This window comes from Thyridium curvatum, assembly GCF_004353045.1.
Source record: "Thyridium curvatum strain D216 chromosome Unknown NODE_86_length_176648_cov_78.404728, whole genome shotgun sequence".
In the NCBI taxonomy this organism is placed as follows: Eukaryota; Fungi; Ascomycota; class Sordariomycetes; order Thyridiales; family Thyridiaceae; genus Thyridium; species Thyridium curvatum.
The window spans coordinates 1-24066 of NW_022156841.1; the positions used below are offsets into that span (position 1 = coordinate 1).

General features: G+C 54.3%; 6 protein-coding genes across 6 annotated transcripts; 2 read left to right on the forward strand and 4 right to left on the reverse strand.

The window, feature by feature from the left end:
* Position 1: 1 nt before the first annotated feature.
* Positions 2-364, forward strand: E0L32_010529 (uncharacterized protein; the record flags this gene model as incomplete). Its single annotated transcript, XM_031133157.1, has 1 exon — positions 2-364. The coding sequence occupies one exon, from the start codon at positions 2-4 to the stop codon at positions 362-364; it is 363 nt and encodes a 120-aa protein (XP_030989448.1).
* Positions 365-729: 365 nt separating this feature from the next.
* E0L32_010530 (uncharacterized protein) lies at positions 730-4159 on the reverse strand (the record flags this gene model as incomplete). The annotated part of the gene is made up of 6 exons (XM_031133158.1): positions 730-1626; positions 2545-3189; positions 3472-3591; positions 3681-3728; positions 3791-3979; positions 4076-4159. 6 exons carry the CDS (start codon positions 4157-4159, stop codon positions 730-732), a joined length of 1983 nt encoding a protein of 660 aa, XP_030989449.1.
* Positions 4160-5621: 1462 nt separating this feature from the next.
* E0L32_010531 (uncharacterized protein) lies at positions 5622-8265 on the reverse strand (the record flags this gene model as incomplete). The annotated part of the gene is made up of 4 exons (XM_031133159.1): positions 5622-6321; positions 6401-7083; positions 7148-7954; positions 8077-8265. The coding sequence occupies 4 exons, from the start codon at positions 8263-8265 to the stop codon at positions 5622-5624; spliced, it is 2379 nt and encodes a 792-aa protein (XP_030989450.1).
* Positions 8266-8966: 701 nt separating this feature from the next.
* Positions 8967-10097, reverse strand: E0L32_010532 (uncharacterized protein; the record flags this gene model as incomplete). Its single annotated transcript, XM_031133160.1, has 1 exon — positions 8967-10097. The coding sequence occupies one exon, from the start codon at positions 10095-10097 to the stop codon at positions 8967-8969; it is 1131 nt and encodes a 376-aa protein (XP_030989451.1).
* Positions 10098-13105: 3008 nt separating this feature from the next.
* Positions 13106-16072, forward strand: E0L32_010533 (uncharacterized protein; the record flags this gene model as incomplete). Its single annotated transcript, XM_031133161.1, has 2 exons — positions 13106-15958; positions 16028-16072. 2 exons carry the CDS (start codon positions 13106-13108, stop codon positions 16070-16072), a joined length of 2898 nt encoding a protein of 965 aa, XP_030989452.1.
* Positions 16073-17418: 1346 nt separating this feature from the next.
* On the reverse strand, positions 17419-17796 carry E0L32_010534 (uncharacterized protein; the record flags this gene model as incomplete). The annotated part of the gene is made up of 1 exon (XM_031133163.1): positions 17419-17796. One exon carries the CDS (start codon positions 17794-17796, stop codon positions 17419-17421), a length of 378 nt encoding a protein of 125 aa, XP_030989453.1.
* Positions 17797-24066: the final 6270 nt, after the last annotated feature.

Consider the following 24066-nt stretch of genomic DNA (forward strand, 5'->3'; position numbering starts at 1 on the left):
GCTGCGCATGGCGGGCGCGGCGCGCGTCCCGGACCTCGCGAGCCTGCCGGCCGACCGGCTCGCGTGGCGGCCCGCGCGCCAGTCGCCGCGGTACCTGGCCGCGCGGCAGGCCGAGGACTTTGCCGCCTGGCAGGGGTGGCAGGAGTCGGTGGCGCGCAAGGCGCGCGTGCTCGCGGGCCAGCAGGCCGTGTCGCAGGACGCGGCGCGCAAGAGGAGGGCCGCTCGCAACGCGGCGGCGGCGAGGCTGCAGATCCGGCTGCCCGACGGCGAGGGCAAGACGATCCCCGGGTCCGGCGGCGAGGTGCAGATCGTGGGGTCGAGGGAGTGGGAGGCGCTGCAGGGGCGGCGGGTGGCCGTCATGTAGAGAAGAAGGACAGAGCGGGGGAGGAAAGACGTGGACGAGGGCGGCTTGTAGCATTAATGTGGTATACCCCCCCTTTCTTTTTGACAATTTTCTTATGTGTGAAGAGGAGACAGACAGATGGACATCTGAGATATGTTTGGCGGGCGGTGCAGCTAGAGACAAGAGATATCCAAGGCAAAAAATGTCTTCCATGTACAATTCGTGTGTGTCAATGCATAGGATTGATTTTCTACATGATGGCATCGCTCTTCCGACCCAGGATGATGAGCAAGTCTATCCTCATTCAACGGGAGACGAACGCAAAAAGGTCTCGCATCGTCAACGTGTGCCGTGGCCCCCTCTCCAAACACCCTCGTGAAGCAGCTCTATTTCTTGCCCTTCTTCCCCTTCTTGCCACCGCCTTCTATAGCACCACCGCCGCCACCAGCACCACTCGGTCCCGCGCCGCCCGCCGCCGCCGCCGCCTGCAGCATGCTGGCCATGTCGCCGCCCCCTTGCATCTCCTTCATCATGTCCTTGAACAGGTTCTCCGACACGCCGCCGCCCGTCATGGCGGGGCTGTAGTAGGGCAGCAGCTCGAGCATCTTCCAGCCCCTGGGCACGGCGGGCCGCGGGTACGGCTTGGAGCGGTCGGGCGCGTGGGCGCCGGGGATGCGCTCCCAGAGCAGCGGGGAGTCGGCGCTGACGGGGTTGGCGCGGAGGTACTTGGCCACGAGGAGGTAGAGGTGGTGCTTGTTCTTGACGCTGTGCTGCGGCTGCGCCCCCTGGCTGCCCGCAGAAGAGGGCTTGAGCTCGACCTTGACGCGGCCCGGGTTGGCCCAGTCCTTGGGGTGCAGCTTGGTGGGCTCGTAGAAGACGCGCAGGCGCAGGTGGCGGCAGGCGTCGACGATGGCGCGCGCGAGCGGGTTCTCGACGGCGAGGGAGGACGGGACGCGGCGGCCCTCGGCGCGGGAGCGCGAGGCGTCAAAGTAGCACGGGTACAGGCACTGGAAGGAGCCGTACTGCTGCGGGTTGCGCGTGGTCTGGAAGTCCATGCCCGGGGTCGACGAGGACATCATCTGCTGCTGCGGCTGCTGCTGCGTCGGCTGTTGCCTCGGCCGGTGGGGTAATGAGGAGGGCTGCTGCTGCTGCTGCTGCTGTGGCCTGTCATTGTCGACGCGGCGGATGATGTCGTTGTCGTCAAAGTCGTCGATGTCGCCCTCGGAGGGGTCCGAGATGTCGCTGTCTTCGACCTCCTCTACCCTGGCGTGGGACATGGTGATCTATCAAGCTGGCTTGTGGGTAGCGAGCGAGGAGAGAGCGGGGATTCAGGAAGTGGGAGAGTGTGTCGTGAGGGGTCCGGAGGTCGGACTGGTCGAATTGGTATCGAAGCCGCTCTCTGTGCTCGGTCTCCTGGATTGCCTGGTGGTGGTTGACGTGACGTCTGGCTGGTACTGGCGGGGTAGTGGAAATTCGTCCACAGAAAAGGGTTGGATTTTGACGGTGGGGTCTCGACTTTTCGTGGGCAAGAAAGAAGCTACCCAACTCTTACCAGGCGGACTGTGGGGCAGGCTAATACTCTAATACTTCCCTTTTCTGGAACAGCCTGGATGACTTCAAGTGTTGATTGACCTTTTAGTAGGAAAGCAGAACAGGCACAGCGGCAGATAATCACAAGCACATTTTCATGGGTATTTTTGCAAGTATTAGTGTTGGTCAATCTAACTAACTGCTCCTCCCTCCCTAACGCTGAGGCATTTCATCCTCTGAAAGAAACGTATGCTACATATGGAGGGGCTGAATATCCACCAGTATTCGGGAAACGCGGTTCCCGTTCATTTGCTCGAAAGTAGTACTAAAACAGTGATTGTAGAAAAGGGTGGAAGGCGGAAAGGACGGACCCCCCCCGGAAATCTCGAGACGTGTGGCTAAGAGAAGAGACATTGGAAGAGACGTGTTTTGTTGGTAGTGTTTTTGAGATCTTTTGCCCTCAATAGTCGTTGTAATGTCCACCATTGTAGGTTCCTTTAAACTTTGTATTTGGCGGGTGCTCGTCTGGCCGGAACTTGCAATACGGATGCACGCATTGGCCATTAATCACACTCGGACACTGGGAAGGAAGTCTTTGTTTAGTAAACAAACATTGAAAGAAAAAAGCAGCTTGGTCTGGTGTGATGGGTTGCCAGAGGGGGCACACTTACATGATGTCCGTAAATGCAATCCTCCACATCACAGTCCTGTCCGTTAGTACATGGATTCAGCCGAGCCAGAAACGCAATGGCGACCTTCTCGTCGTGTGTTGGCCTGTACTTGTGTTCAAAGCAGCACGAGTCGCCCTTGGCGCAGGGGCCGCGAAGATAGTGGTTGTTGCACAGCTTGGTGTTGTCTTTGCGTTTCTTGATGTTGTCCAGCGCCGTCTGGTTCACATGGAGCGGCGTGTCGACTCCACGCGCACCGGGGTTCCAGGGGGCCGGCTTGGACGGCTTGGTTGGGATGTTCTTCGGCGGGATCGGCATGGTGAGCGTCGGAGGCGGGGTTGCGCTAGTAACGATGCCCGCGTACGACGTCGAGTTGTTGGAGATTGAGGCTGGAGTAGAAGACTTGGTCGGAGGGGAGACCATGACCGGAGGGGTGGGCAGTGCTGAGGCGAGTGACCTCTCGACCAATTTGTCGGCGCGAAAGATAGCGTCGTTGAGATTCAAGATATTGACCCCGGTAGCTTGAAGATCCCGGACAGTGGGGAAACCTTCCACAAGGGTAACTCTCTGCCGGGTCTCCTGGTCTCGTAGAATCTGGTCCAGGAACGGTGCATAAGAGGCGTCGTGGGAGATGCCGAGGATAACTTGCTTGCAGTTGTAATTGCCCAAATGCCACCTGGCAGCCTCTGTGTGCACGATGGGTATCAGTTTTCAGATCGAGAGTGCAGGAGCTAGATGAACAAGGGGGGAGGCTAGGATCTTGCCTTTGATCTTGCTATCTGCTCGCTCTTTCCCATGGCCAACGTCGACAAAGTCAAACGAAGCCTGTCCTCGTGTAAAACCAAGAGTAAAGTCTTTAAAGTCCGACTCAATCTCGATGGACCCATCTCGCCTCATCGCTTTCGAAAGACCCGATATATTGGCACAAACCTTGGCCATGACCTCCATCTCCGAGGCATGCTCGCCGCACTGGGCCAAAATTGCGGTTCTGAGTGCGTAGGCAGCACGCTTGCCACCTTCAAGGCCCTGTCGAATAAAAGTGTCCTTGAACTGCATGTTCGGAATGGTGATTAGCCCCAGAGCCCGAAAATCAAGTCGTGAACCTGCAGTCGGTCACTGCAATACTTGAGAGGACGTACAAGGAGACCATCTCCATCAATAAGGATGGCAACATAAGGATTGCGTTGCTACTTTACTATTAGCATTCCCAGCAAACACCAAACAGGGAGGGGCGTGGCGACAGACGTACCTTCAAATAATCAATGTCCTGGGTGACATATCCAACACGCGCCTCAGCTTGACGAAGCTTCTGCTGGAATTCCCGTCGTGACTGGGTGGCGTCGGCAAGGTCGAGCTGGGCATCTTGAAGTTGAACCTGAAGCTGCTCTTTCTCCCTCCGCAACGTCGAAGTGGCAGTATGGCAATGGGTCAAGAGGTCCTGTGTAAGAAGGAACAAGCCGCACCGTCAGATCCTCTCTCAAGCACAAAGGAGCTATTGGGCACCTTGAGGAGATTGGATGATGAGAAAACAAACCTTGATCAAGTCGTCCGAGTTATCACGGACCAGGGTGAGGGCCTGGTACCTTTGAGCAAATGCGAGAAGCTCTTCGTCCGACATGGTGACCAATGGCGACGCCTAAACAAAGTTGTAGAAGAGGAAAGGTGAGGAAATCAACCTTGGAGGTTTGATATACTCGCTGAGCTGGAGCAATAGCCCGCTGTGTGTTAAAAGGACGGGCAAGGAAGGAACGCGAAGGCAACAAATGGATGTTTGCCAAAGGTTGGGGGATCAAAGAAGCTGTTTTCTGCAGCAGGGAAATGAACTGGGTTCAGGGTTCAGGGTTCAGCTCTAATGCAGCAGAGCAAACAGCGCGGCGGCCCGCTCGTTTCTGTTGCTCTCTGTGCAATCTGCAAGCCCGACAGAATCTCCGGTTCGCGGACCACTGTGGCTCAGGTAGCTCCTCGTAGCTTTGGTGCCGGGACTGTGCTTGTCCTAGCAGTCTGTGATTCGAGAGTAGAAATGGGTTTGGATATTCTTGATGAAGATTGATGATGTTTGGACTGGATGTGTAACTGATGGGACTTTGATTTGTGCCTGATGATGGAATAAATATGCGTGACTGGTGCCCCTTGAAATGCACACCCCAATTCGGGAAACCAGACCTTTGTCTCCAGTTTACTGACTTTAGATTTGGGTGGATCTTGGCTGCAATTCTTTCCAGTAGGCAAACAGAAAACTGAGAACCGGAAACTGGAATCCACAGGCTATCAAACCAAGGACTCAAGCAAATGTTTAGAGAGAGACAGAGGGAGAGGGAGAAGAGGCCCGAAGAATGATAAGCGCCCGTCTGCCGTTTAGGAGCTTCACTTGACCAGACCTGTAATTTGACATTTCGAGGTGGGGCTGCTGGGATGAGCAGGCTCAAGCTAATACTACCTAGGTACTTGGTAGGGTGCGGCGCCTGGTTAGGGCCGCGCATTCTTATTTTTGGAGGGTCTGCTTGCCGGGATTACAGGCCCCACAAGGCCAGCCCTGGGGCCAGACACACAGACGGACGGCAGCTCTGCGGGGAAGGAAATAAGAAATCAGCCTAACGGCGGAAGCTTCCAGCTGGAGAGGCGCCCATCTCAATGCTCCATTGGTCTTAGGGCAGCTCTACTTAAGGCTATGTAGTTACCTACCTAGGTAGGTAGATCAGGCTCCCTCCCTCCTCTTCTCTCTGTCGCCCACCCGTCTGCTTCTGTTCATCTGGCACCACACCCAGTTATCTGTGTTGCCGTCTAGCAAGGTGGGTAATTAGCCTCTTACGTGCACCACATCCATGATCGATCTTGGGGAAGAAGAGGGCGCTAAACCCTTGGTGATCCTCCAGCATCACTAAGCGCCGGGCTGTTTTAAGAAACGTCGTGTGGCAGGCAGCGCAAGACTGCTTCTCTCCTCTGATATCTGTCTACGGTTTCACGCTTTCTGGTTTCCGTTTCCTGTAATCTGCTTGCCGCCTCCCCACAAAATCACCCAACACCGAGGCCGACAAAGTAGGCCGCCTGTCTCCCACTTGTCCCCTCAAGAAGCCCTCATCTCAAGGCGGCGTGAACTCGTTGAACAGATTCCAAAGACTGTTGTCGTTGAAGTTGCCGTCAAACTGCCACGGCACTTGTGCAGCTGCCGCATCCGTCCCCAGGCCCGTCGTGTTCCACACAGGCAACGGCTGCTGCGATCCGTCCTCGCTGATGCCCATTAGATCGTTGTACACGAGATCTCCCATGGCATAGAGGGGCTGAATTGACGACCAGTCAAAGTCCGGAGGCAGGTTGAAGTCGAGCCCGCTCCCGTCGCCTCCTAGCTCCTGCTGCTGCTGTTGCGGCTGTCCTGGTGCGTACATGCTGTCTCCGGTGGCGCAATTGGATCCCGCAGGCGTCGTTGACGCCGTGACGTCGGATACGAGACCACCGCTACTGAGACTGCTTCGACCGTTAGAGAGACTGGTGTCGATGGTGGGTGGCGAGACCAGCGCGGGATCCATGGGCACCGGCGCCGAATGGCAAGGCCAATGGCCCTTGTTGCCCAACGCCTTTTTGAGGCGGAGGTAGATAGCATGCAAAACGCTACGCGCCGCTCTGGCAAGCGAGTTCCGCACTGACATCGCCTCAAATCTTTCCACTCCCCAGCCAAAATGCTGTCTCGCATCATCAAGAAGGTCTCCATTCTCGTTAGGGAAAAGGATGTAAATTGACGCCATGAGCACAATGGCGTCAAATGTTCCAAAGAAGAGCGAGAATCTGCACAATGTAAGCCAAGAACTCAAAGTAGCGCCGACTAGCGGTCAGTTTAGAATAAGAAGGAAAAAAAAGTACTCACGTCCTATACTGCTCCGGCTTCAGAGACTGGAACTGGAGTCTCTGCGATTGCAGCATTGACAGACAAGCCTTGAGAGCCTCCCTTCTGCTTGCTTGCCGCGTGAAGATATACGGCCGATGGAGTGCCATAAAGTCAAAAGCAATCACCTGCAGCAGGATCGACCTACACCAAGGGAGCCAGTAGCATTCTGGTGACGAGTCCCATCTCGTATCAGGGTGCTCCATCCGGAGAAACGGCGGGGTCTGCTCCTCCAGTTCAACCAGTATAGCGTGTAACTTTTCAACCTTGGCAAAGCTCTTTGGGCATGGCCCTTCTCTTTCCAGATCGAGTATGTCGCGAAGATAGCCCATCACTCTGCAGGACCAGATCGCCCGGGTTAGGGGAGTAGGCGGGTCATCCTCGCCACGCGGTCGCACCGGTGTCTTGGATCTATTCGTAGGTATCGGCGCGTCGACCGGCATCGTGGCATGGTTCGGATTGTCGACTGTCAGTGGTCGACCCAATACGATGCCGGTGTGTAGATCCCAGCTGACCAGAGTCATCCACATCCTGCGGCGCCGTTGAATCTCCCATTGATTTTCCAGCACCGCTTCTGCTTCGTCACTCTTTGGCTTTGGGTCGAGGCTATCTCGGTGAATGCCGATTTCTTGGGCATCCCTGATCGCGCTCGAAATAGCATGCCACTGGTGGCCCAACTAGTCAGTAAACCGGAACATGTCGGGAAAAGAGGAGGTGGCACAAACTTACGGCCTCGGTGACGTTGGCAGAATACTTCAAGAACTGCACCCGAACAAACCCGGCCAGCACGGTGGTCAACGACATCTGCCTTTTACCCAGAAGCGACAGTATGCCCACCCCGGACTCGCTGTAGTCCATGGCGAGATCCTCAAAGGTCATGTTCGCATTGTACTTTATCGAGTTGTACTCCGGGTCCGGGTCGCGGGGGAGGGCAAGCAGCGACACGGCCAGGACCTGGAAAAGCAGAGCGGGGAACGCCCTGAGGTCGGGCGACAGGCCGTGCGGGCCGGCCGTGGTCAGGAGGTTGAACGGCAGGGTGTTCCACTCGTCCATCTGCGCCATGAAGACGTCCCGGTCCAGCGCGTAGTACTGCCAGTTGAACTCGCGAAAGTACATGTCGACCAGCTTGTCGAGGTACTCGCGCGCCGGCAGCTGGCGTATCAGGTTCTTGTACCGCGCTTTGGTGCCGAAGCCGCCGTTCGGCTGGGCCGAGTCGCCGCCGGGGCCGGGGCCGGCGAGCTGCGCCAGCGACTCGCCCGGGTTTGCCTTGTCGATCTGCTTCAGGAAGCCCAGCGTCGAGGCGCCCGCGTACGAGTAGCCAAAGTCGACGACGTTGGACGGGACGGGCCCGCCCCTCAGGATCTGCTTGGCCTCCTCCGGGCTGGTCGTGGCAGACGCGCCGGTCGGCACGGCGGGTCCCCCCTCGATCGAGTCCTTGCGATCTTGCTTTTTCGCGGTCGGCGCGCCGGTCTCGTAGCGGCAAGCATCTTGCTTATTGCGGGAAACGCAGTTGGCGCAAGGTAATTCGCGATCGCACTGTGATCAAGAAGAGGCAATAGACCTGTCAGTCACGCTCTTTTGGAGAACGAGCAACGCCGGGCATATATACGGCGCAAGATTCCGGTACAGTAGCTCCAGGAATGAACACCTAAACGGACCTTTTGCTTTCTGCGATGGCATTCGGTGCACGAAATTACAATGCGCCTGCGCTTCTTGGGCGGCGGCCGCGAGGGAAGCCCCTCGCTGTCATTGACAAGTTGTCTGTCCTGGGATCCGTCCGGCGGCGTCGGTTCTTGCGTCACGTCATCCGAAGCCGTGGTGGCTGCGGCGGTAGGCTGCGGCGCCATCCTACGGAACGGAGCCTCTAGCCCGATATCCAGCGCGAAGGATTGATTGATTGGCTTGGGAGCACAGGTTTGAAGAATCGTAATGCAAAGATGAAAGCAGCTCAGATTGTATCGGTGTACTTGCTTGGTATGGCTTGGGCAGTCGAGCAAGCTCCTGGCGCAGAGAGGGAAAGGAGAGGAACGAGACAACCGGAGGCCTGTGGTGGGAAACTTATTCGATATCCCCAGCTTGAAGTTGTAAACTCCGGGTGGGGCGCAAGCAACTTCCAGACTTGATGGGCTTCTCGCCTAATCACCCCTGGTGAGTTTAGTGAGCATTGGCTAAAGGAACGCCTGTCAACGTCATGGCTCCCACGCGTAGAGCACCCTTGTGGGGGACGGAAACGAGCTGGGCCATTTGTACAATACAGGTGTGAAGTGCACAACATTGTCATCATAATCAACAACGTGATGTAGATTTCTAGATCCTCCAAATTGCTTCAAAACGGTTCTGTTTCCCCAGCTTTCCTAGCTACAACAATATTGAAGCCATCGCTATCTCCTGTCATGTGTATGTGCGGACGAAACGCCAACGCGAGCGCCGTTTTATCAATGTACAACCCACTGGCCAAAGCTGGCAATCCAACCTCGTCTTTCAGGGGTTTCTGTAGTCATCAAGTACTCCTTGTGGTATCTCTAAATGCTCATCTCCTGTCCCGATTCTAACCCAAGCGCGCCAAGTACGCCTTCCATGCCTTTCGCCTGTACCGCTCTGCCTCGGAAGGAGGGTCTCCTGCCTTGATGATGCCCCGTCCCACGATGACGATGTCGGTGCCACAGAGCCCAATCAACTTTGCAGGCGTGTTGTACTGCTGGCCAAGACCATCGCCGGCAATGTCGCCGTTCTCATCCTCTCCCTCGGGAGGAAGTTTGCAGCCCGGCGTCATGTGGATGAAGTCGTCTTCTGGCTCTGTGTTCAAGCACTCCTGGGCAACATAGCCCATCACAAAGTCTTTGTTCTCCCTGGCCGCCTCTACGCAGGCCTGGGTGTAGCGGTCATCCATGAGGTTGCCCTTGCTCGACATCTGAGCGAGGATCAGGACACCGCGATCAACGGGGGCCTCTTCGATGCCTGGGTACAGTATTTCGTCGCCCTCTGTGAGCGTCTTGCACATCCTGGGCGAGTCGGCGGGCTCGTAGACCTGCTGCGTGACGGTCGTCACGGACACGACGCTGCCTTTCCTGCCATTGCCGTTGTAGGGTTGCCCGGCAGGCAAGCTGTCCTTGGAATCGCGCCGCGGCTGGTCTTCCGGAACAGCAGAAGTCTCCTCGCCGTCCTCGAAACTGTCAGAGACTGGCGTGCCGACAGTGACAGACGTCTTGACCTCGTAGTTGATGCGCTCCTTCCAGGTCGCCGCCGCCTGCTTCAGAGCGCGCACCGTCTCCTTGCCGGCCAGCAGGTTCATGTTTGTGATGTGCGCCCACTCGATGATGCGGGCTGTGCCGGCGGTGTACTGCATCTGCACCGTCTTGCCGATGTCGGTGAGCTTTCGGTCTTCGAAGATGAGGAAACCGTGTTTCCGGGCCAGCGCAGCGAGCTTGGCTCCCGTGCCCGTGTTGGGGTTGTAGTCCCATCCCGAGACGAGATCGTAGTGTGTCTTGAGGACGACAATGGAGGGCCCGACCTTGTCGGCAAGGTTGATAAGCTCGCGTGCGGTGCCGACGTCGGCGCTGAGGCACAAGTTGGAGGCTTTGAGGTCCATCAGCCTGAAGAGATACGCCGACAGCGGGTGCGTAGCCGCCTGCGCCCGGTCGGCGTACGTCTGAGACAATGTGGTATGCCGTGAAGCCATGGCTGCGGGCTGCGATTGTCGAGAAACTCGAGAAATCGAGGAAAAGGTTTGGCAACGACGGGCCCCGTTCTTGGTGGTCCCTTTTGGGGGAGAATTTTCCAGGCCTCACCGCTAGCTGCTGGGGACGAAGGGAGTGTCCGCTTCGGGTGAGGGGGCCTGCAGAAGAACCAACTTGAGAAGGTTTTGACTGATGCGACAAGCGACAAGTGGCTCAGATGCAGCTAGTAGCAAGCTCCAGGTTCGTCTGTTGTCGCCCGCGCAGAGGATGCGCCGCTGGGTTTGCTTTTGTAGTGTGTGTGGTATGATGAAAGCTTGTGAGAATTGGGAAAGTGGGGGTTGGTTGAGAATGGCACAGGCGGCTTGGCTGAGGCAAGGTTCTAGACCCAAGACACGAACCACCACACCACTTTTTGACCGACGCAGGATCTAAGGCTGTAGGGGTAATCCGGAGAGATCTGGGTCATATGCGGGCGAGGAGGTGATCAGACGCTCGCGTCGTCGAACCAGGGCTCGTGGGAAGCGAGAGAGACAGACCACTGAGAATTGGGAAGATTCAGAGAGAACGAATGTGTGTGTGTGTGTGTGTGTTTGTGCGTTCGCGTGTGCTTTTGTTGCTCAGACGAGTGTATCAAGGGGATCTTATAACGTCACAGTCGAGCCACAACATATAAACCGGAGAAGAGAGTAGGTAGATGAGGATTCATGCAGGACGACATTCAGTAGCATCTAAATACCTTGGAGGAGTCGAAGAGACCTCGGAAAGATGGCTGAATGCATGAATGGGGTAGCAGAAGTAGGAGTGGTACAAGTCGTTTGATTAGCCAGGAGTCCGGTCCCCCTCCCAGGAAAAAGAAAGCAGAGGATGAGAGCCGATGAGGGGCTACGGGGGCCTCGCTCATCCTACTGGCAAACACATGTAACTTGTGATGAAATGGCCGTGGAAATTGCATGATGCAAACCACAACCCCCAGGGCCCAACCCCCGAACCAGCCAAGGCACTGCAGTGTTTGACCTCAGGGACCGGCTCCTGGTTCATCAGAGAGAGGGGAGAAAAGCACCGAGTACTCTGTCAAATAGTTACCGTACGACGAGTGACAAACTCTCCCGACCCTGCGCACAGAATTAGCTACGGGAATCGGAAGCGGAAGCGGAACCAAGCGAGCCACATCAGCAACGCAGCGCAAGGGTAAACTTGATCGGCCAGCCCCGTCTGCAGAGAGTGCACACAGTAGTCTTGTCATCAGAGTCAGGATGTGACGGTGGGACCCTGAATCATACCTACCTTGACACAAGCCGACTTTGCTAGAGGCTCTTTTGGGCCCAATTGCCAGCCTGAATGAGTTATCAAAGCAGCCGATCACTGTCGGTGCAGGACGCCATTGCTCGCACTACTGCAGCCTGCGCCTGCGCGGCTATCGCCTAACGACAGAAGATACCTCTTTGCCATCATCGCGCAACTGACCTAGAGGGATCCGGCCTGCACGGCGGGGCTGGTCCGGGGCCTACTCCAGACGAGGCGACGACGATCCCCCCACAACGGCAGCTATTTACAGCTCTCAACCTTGTGCTGGACGAGAGCGTGCGACACAGCAACCAGCTCCCAGCACTGTGATGTCCTTTGTGAGATCTGACAGGCTGGTGCTCGTGCCGAGCCATGGTTGTGATAGCGCGGATATCCAAGCGAGCCTTTCCTGGACGGCTCTAGCCATCGAGACCAGAGCGCTGTACTCGGTCTCGTTCACGGACGATTTCCTCTCTCGTATCCGTTGGCTCCAAGCCATTCCCACAAACCCTGTATCTGTGACGTGTGGCGCTATCAAGGGGGCATCGCTAGGTAGGACCAACTACGCATCATCGCGAGACATGTCGCGAGCAACAGAGAGAGGCCTTGTCATGGGCGTGCATCAAGGGGACTCACAATTTCTAGGCCAGCCCCCTTTTGGTGTCTTATCCCCTCAAAGGGCGACATCGAGGACACTTGGTTGTTGAGGTGACAACCTTGACCATTCTGCCAACATATCCGATAGCAGATGCGAAGTCGTGCCGACCCAGGCCTATGGGTGCGTTTTGGCACCGAACCCGTCTGTTGTGCAACACCCTCAAGTGAGACACCAGGGCCCGAGGGTGCCACGGCTGACCCTTCCCCTGATGAGACTTCTTCAGCCGCGCCTATCACACTGCAGCCGTGTTGAGAGGCCGAAAAGAAGCATGTTCTCGGCCAGTCGTCGCATCTCGTTGACGAGATGATGAGGGGTCGATGTCCACAGTCTGACTTCAACCCGCTCTCTTAGAAGTGACGTATCATTATGACAGTGCCCCGTGGACCCAAGGTAGGCAGTTGTTAGTTCAACGGCAATGGCTTGTCCGGCTCATGTTAGACAGCGAGTCTAGGCGAAACGCCCTAGGGATGAGTGTGTTTGTCCACAGTGGCGTCGACTAGGTGCGATGCCTGAATCATCAGGTTGGGGAGCTTGATCGCGAGGATTCCAGCGAATCCACCCTCCTTTTGGTACAAGTAGGCAATCAGCGTGTGATAAGCCTTGCGAAATATGCACCTACCTACCTAGGTAGGCAGGGTATGATTTCAATGGGGAGAGTGAAATCGTAAATCGACTTGCAAGAGCCTAGAAATACAGCTTGTGTTACTAAATCTCGAGATGGATCACTTCGCTGAACTTAGTAGTGGGCACTGGAGGGACATTCCGGCCTTCCACCCGCTGTGGGTAGCAAGGAATTTAGCAGTCACGGCGCTGTGTTGAGCACTGAATGCCCCGCTGAATCCCAAAATAGTGGTCTCGGAATTTGAATTGAAGCTTGTCTTCCCGCATTAACCAAAGCTCCGACACCCCAGGTGCGAGGCCCAATCAAATTATCATCTCAAACGTGCTCCTAGCTCGAGCTACCCACCTTCCGCATCCACTACGTGCTATCTGGCGAGAGCTCACCCTCTGCGCCATTCTTCCGTGCTCCAAGTAACCATCGCGGATGATGGGATAGTCTGCCACAATATGCGACCATATCTTCTTGCGGCCGCGATTGGCCTCCCATTCGTAACGGCAGTGTTTCGAGACGAGGTTGACGTTCTCGATTTCCACCATGAGCGCATCGGCGTGCCCCAATCCCAGACGACCTTCTTCCACCGGCCGCGATTAGACGACAAGGCGAGCCTGCTTTACACGCTGAGCGACGTTGGCATTCTCGGAGCTGTCAACCCCGGTAACGGCGCCTTAGTATGGCGACAGCAGATCTCCACCAACCTGACCAGCGGTGGTGGACATTTGCGCGCGGGAGAGGGCGAGGGCTGGCTGGCCGGTGCTCAGGGCCGTTCTGTACACTCCTGGAATGCCGTGACCGGGCGCAACGTCTGGTGGCTCGACTTCGATGGTAGCGTCAAGGATCTGGAGGTGATGGAGATGACCGAGAACGCGGGGCGCAAAGATGTTCTCGCCTTGTTCAGTGAGGATGGTGCTACAGTGTTGCGACGTGTGCACGCGACGGAGGGCACCGTGGTCTGGGAGTTCAGGGAAAAGACGAAAGACGTGCCACTACAAGTCAGCACCAACATTGAAAAGGTGTTTGTTGTCAGCTTGCATGGATCTGCAGCTTCCTATAGCCTCAGAGTCACCGTCCTCGACACGCTGACCGGCAAGAAGCTCGACGAGCACCTCGTTGGCACCAAGGGCGAGGTTGGCAGCGAGAAGGATGTTATGTTCGTCGGTGCCAACTCCGCGGCGCCCGTTCTTTCCTGGACTGACGACTCTCTCTCCAAGCTCAGGATCAACGTCCTTGGCACGAAGAAGGTTCAGGAGTTCCCCCTGGAAAAGGGAACTGTCGAAGTTTTGTTTCACGCACCTCACGCTGTCCAAGCCCAAGCCCATTTCCTTGTGCACAGCCGAACGTCGACCGGACACCGAGGGACGGTATATCATATTGATCTCAAGAGCGGATCTATCCAGAAGGCGTACGACTTGCCCCTGGCACCTGGGAAGGGTGCCTTCTCGACCAGCTCGAGTGGTGCAAATGTCTACTTCACCCGTCTTACCGAGGACGAGGTCATCTTGACTGCTTCGACCTCGCATGGAATCCTTGGCAGGTGGCCCATCAAGCCACATCCTCAGGAATCCGTCTTTCTTGATGCTGTTTCCGAGGTCATCAAGAAATCAGAGGACAGCTATGCTGTCCGATCGGCAGCTGTCACGGATTCGAACGACTGGGTTCTCGTTCGCAACGGAGAAGTTGGATGGTCGCGGGCAGAGGGCATGACTGGTGCTGTTGCTGCCGCTTTTGCAGAGATCCCCGAGTCGGAGGACTTCGTCAAGACCTTGGAGGCCGAGGCTCACAGCAACCCTCTGTCGGCATACATCCACCGCGTCAACCGCCACATCAAGGATCTGGAGCATCTGCCAGCTTATCTGAAAGATCTCCCTTCCCGATTGCTAGGCAGTATTCTCGGTACCGAGCTGGCGGCCAAGACTGGCCTTGTTCGTGACAACTTCGGCTTCAATAAGTTGGTCGTTCTCGCCACGAAGCGCGGACAGCTCTATGGCTTGGACTTTGCCCATCATGGAAAGCTGATTTGGTCACGGAAGGTGATCGATCTTCCCCCTGGTGAGGCCTGGGATGTGAAAGGAATTCACGTGGACAACAACAAAGGAGTCGTCACCATCCAAGGAGCGGAGGGCGAGCACATTATGGTCAAGTCGATGACTGGCGAGGAAGTCGACATGTTGCCCAGAGGTGCTTTACGCGATATCGTGACCACAGCTGTTGTGGATAGCCCTTCGGGACAGTGGCTTCTTCCTATCAATAAGGACGGCGATGTCGGCGATATTCCCGTCGCGTTTGCACCCAAGCAGATCATTGTTGTTCCCAATCAGGACGGTGGCCTCAAGGGCCTCAAGTTCTCTGCGAACGGCGAGACCCTCACTAGTGAGACGACGTGGGAGTTTTCTCTGCCAGCTGGTCAACGGATCGTCAACGTGGCATCTCGGCCTGCTCATGACCCTGTGGCCTCGATCGGACGTGTACTTGGGGATAGATCTGTCAAGTACAAGTACCTGAACCCCAACACCATTGTTGTCGCCGCTGTTGAGGATTCCAAGTCGGTGCTCACCATCAATCTTCTGGACACGGTCTCTGGTGAGATTCTTTCTTCACAGACCTATGAGGGAATTGATGCCACCAAACCAATCGAGTGCGCCATTTCCGAGAACTGGTTCCTTTGCACCTACTTTGGCCAGTATGCACTGAAGGACTCTACCCAATCTTTGCGGGGCTATCAGATCGTCATATCAGACCTGTACGAGTCTGAAGAAGTCAACGATCGGGGCCCGCTTGGCAACGCTGCAAACTATTCATCCCTCGAGCCGATTGACACCCCGACGGGGATAGTCTTGCCGTCAGTTGTTTCTCAATCTTTCGTGTTGGGCGCTCCGCTCTCCGCCTTGGCGATTTCTCAGTCCAGACAAGGTATTACTACCAGGAGTCTGTTGGCATGTCTTCCAGAATCCCATGGCATCGTCGGCCTCCCACGGACTATTCTCGAGCCCAGAAGGCCAGTTGGACGAGACCCTACCCCCGCGGAAATCGAGGAGGGCTTGATGAAATACTTCCCTAGCATTGAGATTGATCCGAAACTCGTTATTACTCACGAGCGTGAGGTTATTGGTGTACAGAAGATCCTCACTACTCCGACATTAGTTGAGAGCACGACCCTTGTCCTTGCCTACGGAATCGATGTATTCGGGACAAGAGTGGCGCCCAGCTTTGCCTTCGATATCCTTGGCAAGGGGTTCAATAAGGTGGCACTGATCGGGACGGTGCTTGCCCTTGGTGTGGGTGTGATGTTCCTTGGGCCGGTGGTAAGTTCTCAACATTTGCTGTCTATTGAATGCTCCGTAGAATCAACGCTGACGGTGATCGAATTCTAGGTTCGAAGGAAACAGATTAACTTGAGGTGGAAGGCACCGATGTAGTGCTTGTATGATGATCTGGCGAAATAGAATAATCACACACTTTGTTTTATGATCCATAGGTCCGTCCACTCATAAAGGAAGATGGCCAAGCGAAACTTCCCATGCTTTGACAATCATTGGAACACTGTGCAAGGGGATACTGAACACTGTTTGCTGCAGAACTTGCATCTCCGGGGACCGGGGCCTGGCTCCGATATGCAACAGCGGTGAGAGCGGAGGCTGTGCCCCAGCAACATCTCCTCGCCCCATTGACGAGTCATGCAGGCCAGGGTCATCGACCCTCACATCCTTTGGATGCAATAGATCCTCTAGGGCGAAATCTCGTAGCGGTGTTCCTCTTCATGTCAGTCCGGCGGCCCCACAAGCGTTAAGCTTATCTAGACGACAGTGTCCGTCTCCCTCGGTCCTTGTCTGCCATCCTATTGCTGAACACAGTCAGACTTATCACTTGTCACAATACATTGGGCTCGACAGCTCAGTACTCATATATTTCTGCCTCATCTGGCTCCCAGATCGCCACCTATGACGCGTTTTGCAAAAAGTGAAAGAATGGGCTTCACTCCACGCACGCCACCATGAGTTGTCCTCTCACGATTACGTCTGAGGCACACAGGACTCGCACCATAAATGATGTGCGACGGGAATCTTGGAAGCATGCGTCCCGAAAGGGAAATCAGGTCCTTGGGTTGAGCTGAACCACGCCCAGTCATATTGATTTCTGCCCATCTCGAACGAGACATTGCCCAATGACCTCAATATTTTCTTTTGAAAGCCAACACCAACAGGCTTGCAGCGTTTCCGGTCCGTTGGGACGTCACTGAGCGCCACAATAGGACTTGTAGAACTTGAGTAGCCATTCGTACATGCATATGCGCTGCAGCGTCCCGGTATCCCGCGATCTATCTGATTCGTGTGCTGGATCGAGGCGAGCGCCCCCTTTCGCCTTGACAACGGATAAATGCCATGGGCACCTTGTACAGAGTATCCAAGGTTGTGTTGTATATTAAAAGGCGTAAAGAAGGTTTCAAATCAAATGTATTCTCTCTCCTTGACGGTGTACAGTAAGTCCCGACCAATGCTTTCGTGAAACGGTACAAGCTCAGCACTGATGTTCAACAGCAGACAGTACAATACTAAGACATCCCAAGAAGTTACAAACTTTTCTATCACCTCCACGCCTCCCATTGTCTTTTGCCAAAACGAAAAACGAGCATCGAAGAAACACGGATCGACTCTGACAAAGCAACAAGGGGTCAGCTTGTGCCGAGTACAGCATCTCGGAAAGGGGTTGCATACCTTGAGTGTGCTTATCCTTCCACCTGAAATCGGGTCAGGGCTACATCCTCTTACTGCCCGGGCTTCCCTGGATTCCCAGTATCCCTCGAGCCAGAAAAGTCTCGTACGAAGTTCTGGATCTGAAGTGCGACATGAGGCCTCTGAGTGCCTGCAGGGTTGACAGCCGACCACGGGCCGTGGTCACCCCTACGTTGGTCTCTAACGTATTGGCCAACATCGAGATGCGGCTCCTCGGCTGGGATGGCTGCGTGAGCAACTCGGCCCCGGACTGGCTCTCCAGCGGTGAATGAGCCTGCATTGGCGGTGGTTGAAACATGATCCAGGCCGTCATCGTGTCGGCCGGGAGATCGGGGCCGCGCCTGGGAATCAGGGGCATTCTGGTCACTTCGCGCAGGCCCTGGCTGAGTCGCAGAGCTGGACTTATCCATGTTGGGAAGCGCCTGGGACGGAATGGGGTTGATGTCCTAGTCTGGGGGTTGACGCCGGTGCAAGTTGAGCGGTGACGCCGACGTATCGGGTGGAAGCTATTCTCGTGGAAGTCCTTGGATCTCTAGTAAGATCACTCGATACCGTCCTCAAAGCCCGACCAGAGTCCTCGACGTCCTTTTCCAGGCTGAGGCTCAACGACAGGGAAATGCAGAGAAGGGTGCTTCGAGTTGGCGATGGGCCTCTCTGCGAGCCAAAGGGCAGCGGCATCGGACAAATCTTTTAAATATCACTGCCCGGAGAGGCTCATTCTTCCCGCGATGGCCGCCGACAATGGAGTGTCCACCCCCCCTTGGTTCTGATGCTCTTGTGTTTTTTGCTGGTTGGGCGGTGGGAGCATCAGTCGGCCTCTGCCGATCAGGTCGAGACGTGTTGCCGTAGTAGTCGGACGCCAAATCCACACTGGATCGGTTGACCGGCTGCATGGATTTGTCCATCTACTAGGCTGTCACGTATGAAATCCAGTCATCTGGTAAACCGGAAAGACAATGAATGGGTAGTCGAGAGGCATGGGGAAGTAGCGGTGAGTCTTCAGGCTCTTCGTCCGCCATGATATTATTCGTTGTTATTTGGGACAATCTTCGATGTCGGGCAGGGTGTCCATGGCCGAGAAAACAACAAGCCCATCCTCGAGCGGACAGCGGATGCCATGGACTCGGCCAGACCGGCCTGTGTCTGTCGAAGAAAAGAGCTAGCTTGGCTCTGTTTTAAAGTCGCGGTGAGCATTCTTCATGTTGGCAAGTGCATCGAGCCAGCGAATGAAAGCTTGGGAGCCTGCAAGTCAGCCCTGAAATGGATGGCGCTCTCAGGGGCCGGGCCTGCTTCGATGGCCTAGTGATCTTCCTTCACTTCAGAAAGAGCTGCTTGGGCCGACACATACCAGCGCTGGGTCGGATGTGCGAACGGGAGGACTTGCCCCGAGCAGCTGTCAAGGAGCCGATCTCACACTGCATAGGGGGCCTCGGTGCTCGTGAAGAGTTGAAAGGAGCAGAGTGCCGTCTAATCGTTCAGGCAGAGCCGTCAAATACATGATCCAAGATGGTCAGAGAGGTCGGGCTATCTACTTTTACACCCCCACTGATGCAGATGTCAGTCCCAGTTGTGTCGGGAGCTAGGGAGCTGCCGCCATGTCGACACAGCAGCCTTTCTACCAGTAGCGGGAATGGGCATGCCCATGTGTTCCGCTAAGCGGTTTGTGCAGCGGTCGGTAGAGCTGGAGGCAGGCGACCAACTGCGTGGCACGGAGAAAACGAGCCGGCGGCATGCAATACCCGTGTCAAAAGGACCAGCAAGACCCTCTACAACAACATTGAGATACCGAGCTGCACGACAGACGTATGCAAGTAGGGTTACTTCATCCCATTTCCGAGTGCGATTCTTGCTGCAAGTAAAGCAATTTCGGCGAGAATATGGCAGTCCGTCCAAGACACGCCTAGCAGTCATGAGGCCGTACATCAGCTTGCCTGCATGAATTGTTTCGTCGCCTGAGACCACTGAGGCCTGCTTGTCACTTATCAGATCCACATTGAGAAATATAACGCAACGCAAGACCATGGAGTAACTCGGCATGATCTCCTCGTGTCGGTTCGCGTGTGGGGGTTAGTGGGAAGCAATGGACAAGCAGTTGGAGGGTAGGGAGATGCGGAGGTACTCTCGCGAGCAAGTCAGGGACGGTGAGAATCAGCCAACGTCTTTCACCCTCTGTTCCACACCGCTTAAAAGCCACATACTAGTTCTTACGTCAATATGTCTCAAGATTCAGTACGCAAAGCAGTGCACCCTCCCAAGTCTACCAAGACAATACATCAAATCGGTGATAATGAGGGTGTGGTTTCTCCGCAACACATGCTACATGCCAAGATCATGATCGAAGCAGAACACCAATAGCGCACGGACATAGGAACCGAAAGGCCTGGTCTGCAATCCAAGGGAATCCTTGCTCAACATGAGTCCCAGATCTCCATTATGCAAGTAATTAAACGAGGTGATGATCCGGATGCATTCCCCGCATGGGTTCAAACTAGTTAGCCTGTGACGCAGGGGGACGAAAAGGGATGAAAGCCCGCCAACACGAGATACACACACACACACACACACACACACCTACACACACCTAAGCTCCATCAGTCTCTCAACACTACATAAATACATGACCCCCACCTCGCGGGCCGTTGAGCGGGCTTCCCGGCCCAAAACTGAAAACCAAGCAGTAAAAAAAAAATAAGCGAAGCCGGGGGAAACGGCTTGCGCCGGGAACCTGACATCGGCATCCCAATTATGGGATTCCCGATCCTGGTTGTCGGCTAGTTGCATTCGTTCATTTCTCCTCTTGAGAGATCCGTTGGTATCGACGGGAGTGACATCGATGAGAGTGACATCGACGAGAGCAGATCATGGCGATCAACAAATCGCAACGTTACAGGACACGGGAGTGCCTGCAGGCCCTCAGGTGGTCTGGGCTTGAGATAAGTAGGAGGCGCCGGCAAGTCGTGAATGACAGCACCAGAATCGGCATAGACTGTGAGAAGTGCTTCCTGTATTGGACGAGGTTGTAAGGATGAGGAAAAGCCATGTAGCCAGGCACGGCCACAGGTTCTCCAGTCCCCTTGTGCCATGGCTTCTTGTTCCGTGGCCAGTCTCGAACGACAATCTGTGACAGTGATGCTGTCTGGCAATCATCCATTGAGATGGTTGAAATGGCTTCCGAGAGAAGCTTGTATGTCTTCTCTGGCTTTCTTCTTGTGGGCTCGCTTGGACTTCTTGGCGTCCTCTGTCTGGTGCTGCCGTTTTTCGTGGGATGTCTGCACTTCTCGAACATACTGTTCAGTGCGATTGTTGTCTCTTATCCCTTTGGACTTGGTCTGTTGTTGCTCGCTTACTTCTTTCGAAGACTCGCCGCACGTGGATCTGCACACGGATTGATCAGCATGAGACAGTCTTCCACGAAGGTGCAGGAACTTCTTACCCTCGTTCCACACGCATCGATGAGGTAGATGACGTAGACTTGCTCATTTTCTCTATGCTTGAGCTCCTTTGGAGCGTGGATACACTTGTTACGGAAAGTCCGATATTTGATTTTGCATTATCAGGATACAACGTCTAGATGACCTCCTCTCCTAGACGATGTTTTGATTTTATATGTTCCTATTTGTACACGAGAAGATGCATCCTACGCGTGATGTGGCACCTCTTTCATTCTGTTGGGGCATACGCTGGTGAGCCTATACAAGCCTCACCTCATGTAGTTGTGGCCAGGATTTCTCCTTCGTCAAGGTGTCACACCCGGGCACTCATGTGTTGGCATTCTAATTATACCATTACTGGCTGGTGGAGAGTTCATCTCTTACATTGAAAGCATCACAGCCACTAGGCCCTCTCAGGGAGTGTATAGGGAAGTCCAGATGTTTACCGCCTGCCAAGGCTTCGTTCAGGGACTCCTTTTCCCAGCATTCACTCCGCACCCGTCTAGTCAGTGCCCTGCAGCTGCCAAATTTACCCCTGGTAAGACTAGGGCCCTCCAGCACAGCGATACTTGCGGGGTTCTACAATAAAACCGACGACGGTTGATCCTGGAGCAAGAAGAGGCCACGATGTCCAGCGTATACTCTGACACTCATTCTGGATTTGACTTCGAATTAGACTAGAATATCAAATTTGATGCGGTATGCATGCTTCATACGCTTCAATTCCTGGGTAGTATCGCCTTGCAATGGGTGAATGGGACATGGAGTGATTTGATGCTGCATGCTATTGCCTATCACCGTCAGTCACCCTACAAGGCATATTTAGCCCGCTGATCATCCATCCTCTCTGTCTGTACATTCAACCTCTCGCCTCACTTACTTCTTTGTGGTCCGGGCCCCTTCGTTCGTTTTCCGGACTGACATATTCACACACGAGCTCGGCTTGACTATCAAATGCATGTGATTATGCTGCCTGCACTAGCCTTCCCACCCCCTAATCTCATCGGTTACTTCTAACAGTGAGTGAGACTCCCCTTCGGAATAGTATATCTTGCTCTTTCGGTGAAGCGTTACCTATCACCTACACATCATACACAGCCCTACAAGCGACATATCCTTGACCCATGAATGCCTCCTCGTCCAGTGAGCAAGAAGGGGCTATCTAGCCCAACTGTCGATCACTGCGATTACAATGCACCTGCATACCCGCACACGTGTACAGGTCTCGACGATATCCAGGTTTCTGGTGCCCTAATTCTGATGCATATTAGGCAGCGAGACCCAGAGGAGGGCAGCATTCCACAGCTCTCTATCTGCGCCAGGAGCACTCTGACTGTGTGATGCACCACTTTTATCGACTGTCTAAATAACCCAATCTAACATCGGCTTGCAACTGTACTTAAAACTGTCACATGATGCAGACTTGTAACCAAGCCGACAGTTGCAGTCCTATAGTCTGATGTACTAGCTTCTCAGTTCACGGAGTTGGACAAGATCCACTGGCTCTTGAACTCAAAAGTCATCATATCAGGTAAATACATCCCGAATTTTTTTTATTTTAACCATAAACGAGATGCAGAATTTAGAATCTATGAGGTGTCAGTTCCAACTATTAAATTGTGAGAGAGGCCATCACGGAGAACTTTACCCAGGTGCATCTATAGTCAGAGGAAACTAAAAGTGCAACATATACCTTGATTGAGAGTAGACATATCCTGCTGGTCTCGAGTCACGAATAATGGGAGACCATTGACTTGTAGAACTAACTATATGTGTGAACTAGACATCTATAAAACAAGGAACTCAAAACGATATTGAGTTCTACAACGGTTCTCAGTGAATATTCAATGTTTTAGACCTCGATTTCTTCGTAGACTAGAATATCATCCCTAGAAGCATTGGCTTTAGCCACATCTTCATTGTTGTCCACTTGGTCTTCATGGTACTTGATCTATGGGAGGGGCCTGCTGGCAAAGCACAAACATAACTCTTCTAGACACTATTTGATCACATGAATCGCTAAATCTTGGCGATGCAGTACTGAGCCTTCCCGAATTCTTCAAGGAGCTTCTCAGCATTCTAACAATGCAGTATTCAAATTCGAGCTTCGAGTGCAGATCAAGTCGTAGAATCTGGAGCCTTGCAGACAGGAGATTTCATTATCATCTGTATCAATAATCGGTGAGACGCCAAGGAATAACCTTGACTTCTGATTCTCAGATTGCCTTTTGTCTCGGTCCGTTGCCTTCTGAGGAGGCTGACGCACGTATGATGCTTTGATTCCATGCTCATGATACTGATTGCCTTTCCATGTACACATGACTGTAGATCATACATGGCGGAGAACCAGAGGCGTCCAACCAAACTGATTCTTGAATAATCACTCATGTATGTGATACAGAAGCTTTTATGAACTGTGGTGGTCATTGATTTGACAATACACCAGTGATATGTGCCGTCTTGCATCATGATGCACCACTCGCTTCAAGACACACATATTCTGCTGGTCGCCTTAAACCACGCATAGTCTCGGAGATCTAGACCATCTGGTCCACTGATCAGTCTTTTCTCACCGAAACATACATGCAGTGGTTTGGGATGTACTCTCACTCCCTTTCAAGGTCCGGACGTATTGGCTGTGTGCCGGGGGAACCTCCATTGCACAGGACGACATAATTTTCATGCATACCCCGCACGCTCGTCCATCGGGCGCCGAATGCCAACTCACGTTCATGGTAAGACAGTAATAGTGTTACCTTCCCTCAAAGCAAAACTGGGCACCACCAATCACGCCTGCTGCGTGGGACGACGAAAGTATCAAATGACACCCGCAATGGTTGTATGGTGGTGCCCAGGAGCGGGTTATGATTGGCATACGGATGTAACCCCAAGACACACAAAGTCCGGCCAAGAAATCGATTTCCGATGCAGTACAGACTACACGCAAAGATCGCCGAGACAAAGTGCCACATTACGCCTGGTAGCTTTGAATTTAGAGAGAACCAGGCAGCGAATCCTGTGTGATTCAATGCACATCATCATTGAGGGGGTTTGCGGCCCCCAAAACGCCAGGTGCCGTTTCCCGATCGTTCTAGGTTTCGTCCAGGATACCAACTGTAAAGCCCACAGAACACAGGAGCGATTCTTGATCAGCAAGGGTGCTGGTTGTGTGGTGAACTTTTTAGTTCGTTGCGGTACTCTAGAACGATTGGACTGACTGGAAGGATCTCCAAGATCGGACTTCAGCAG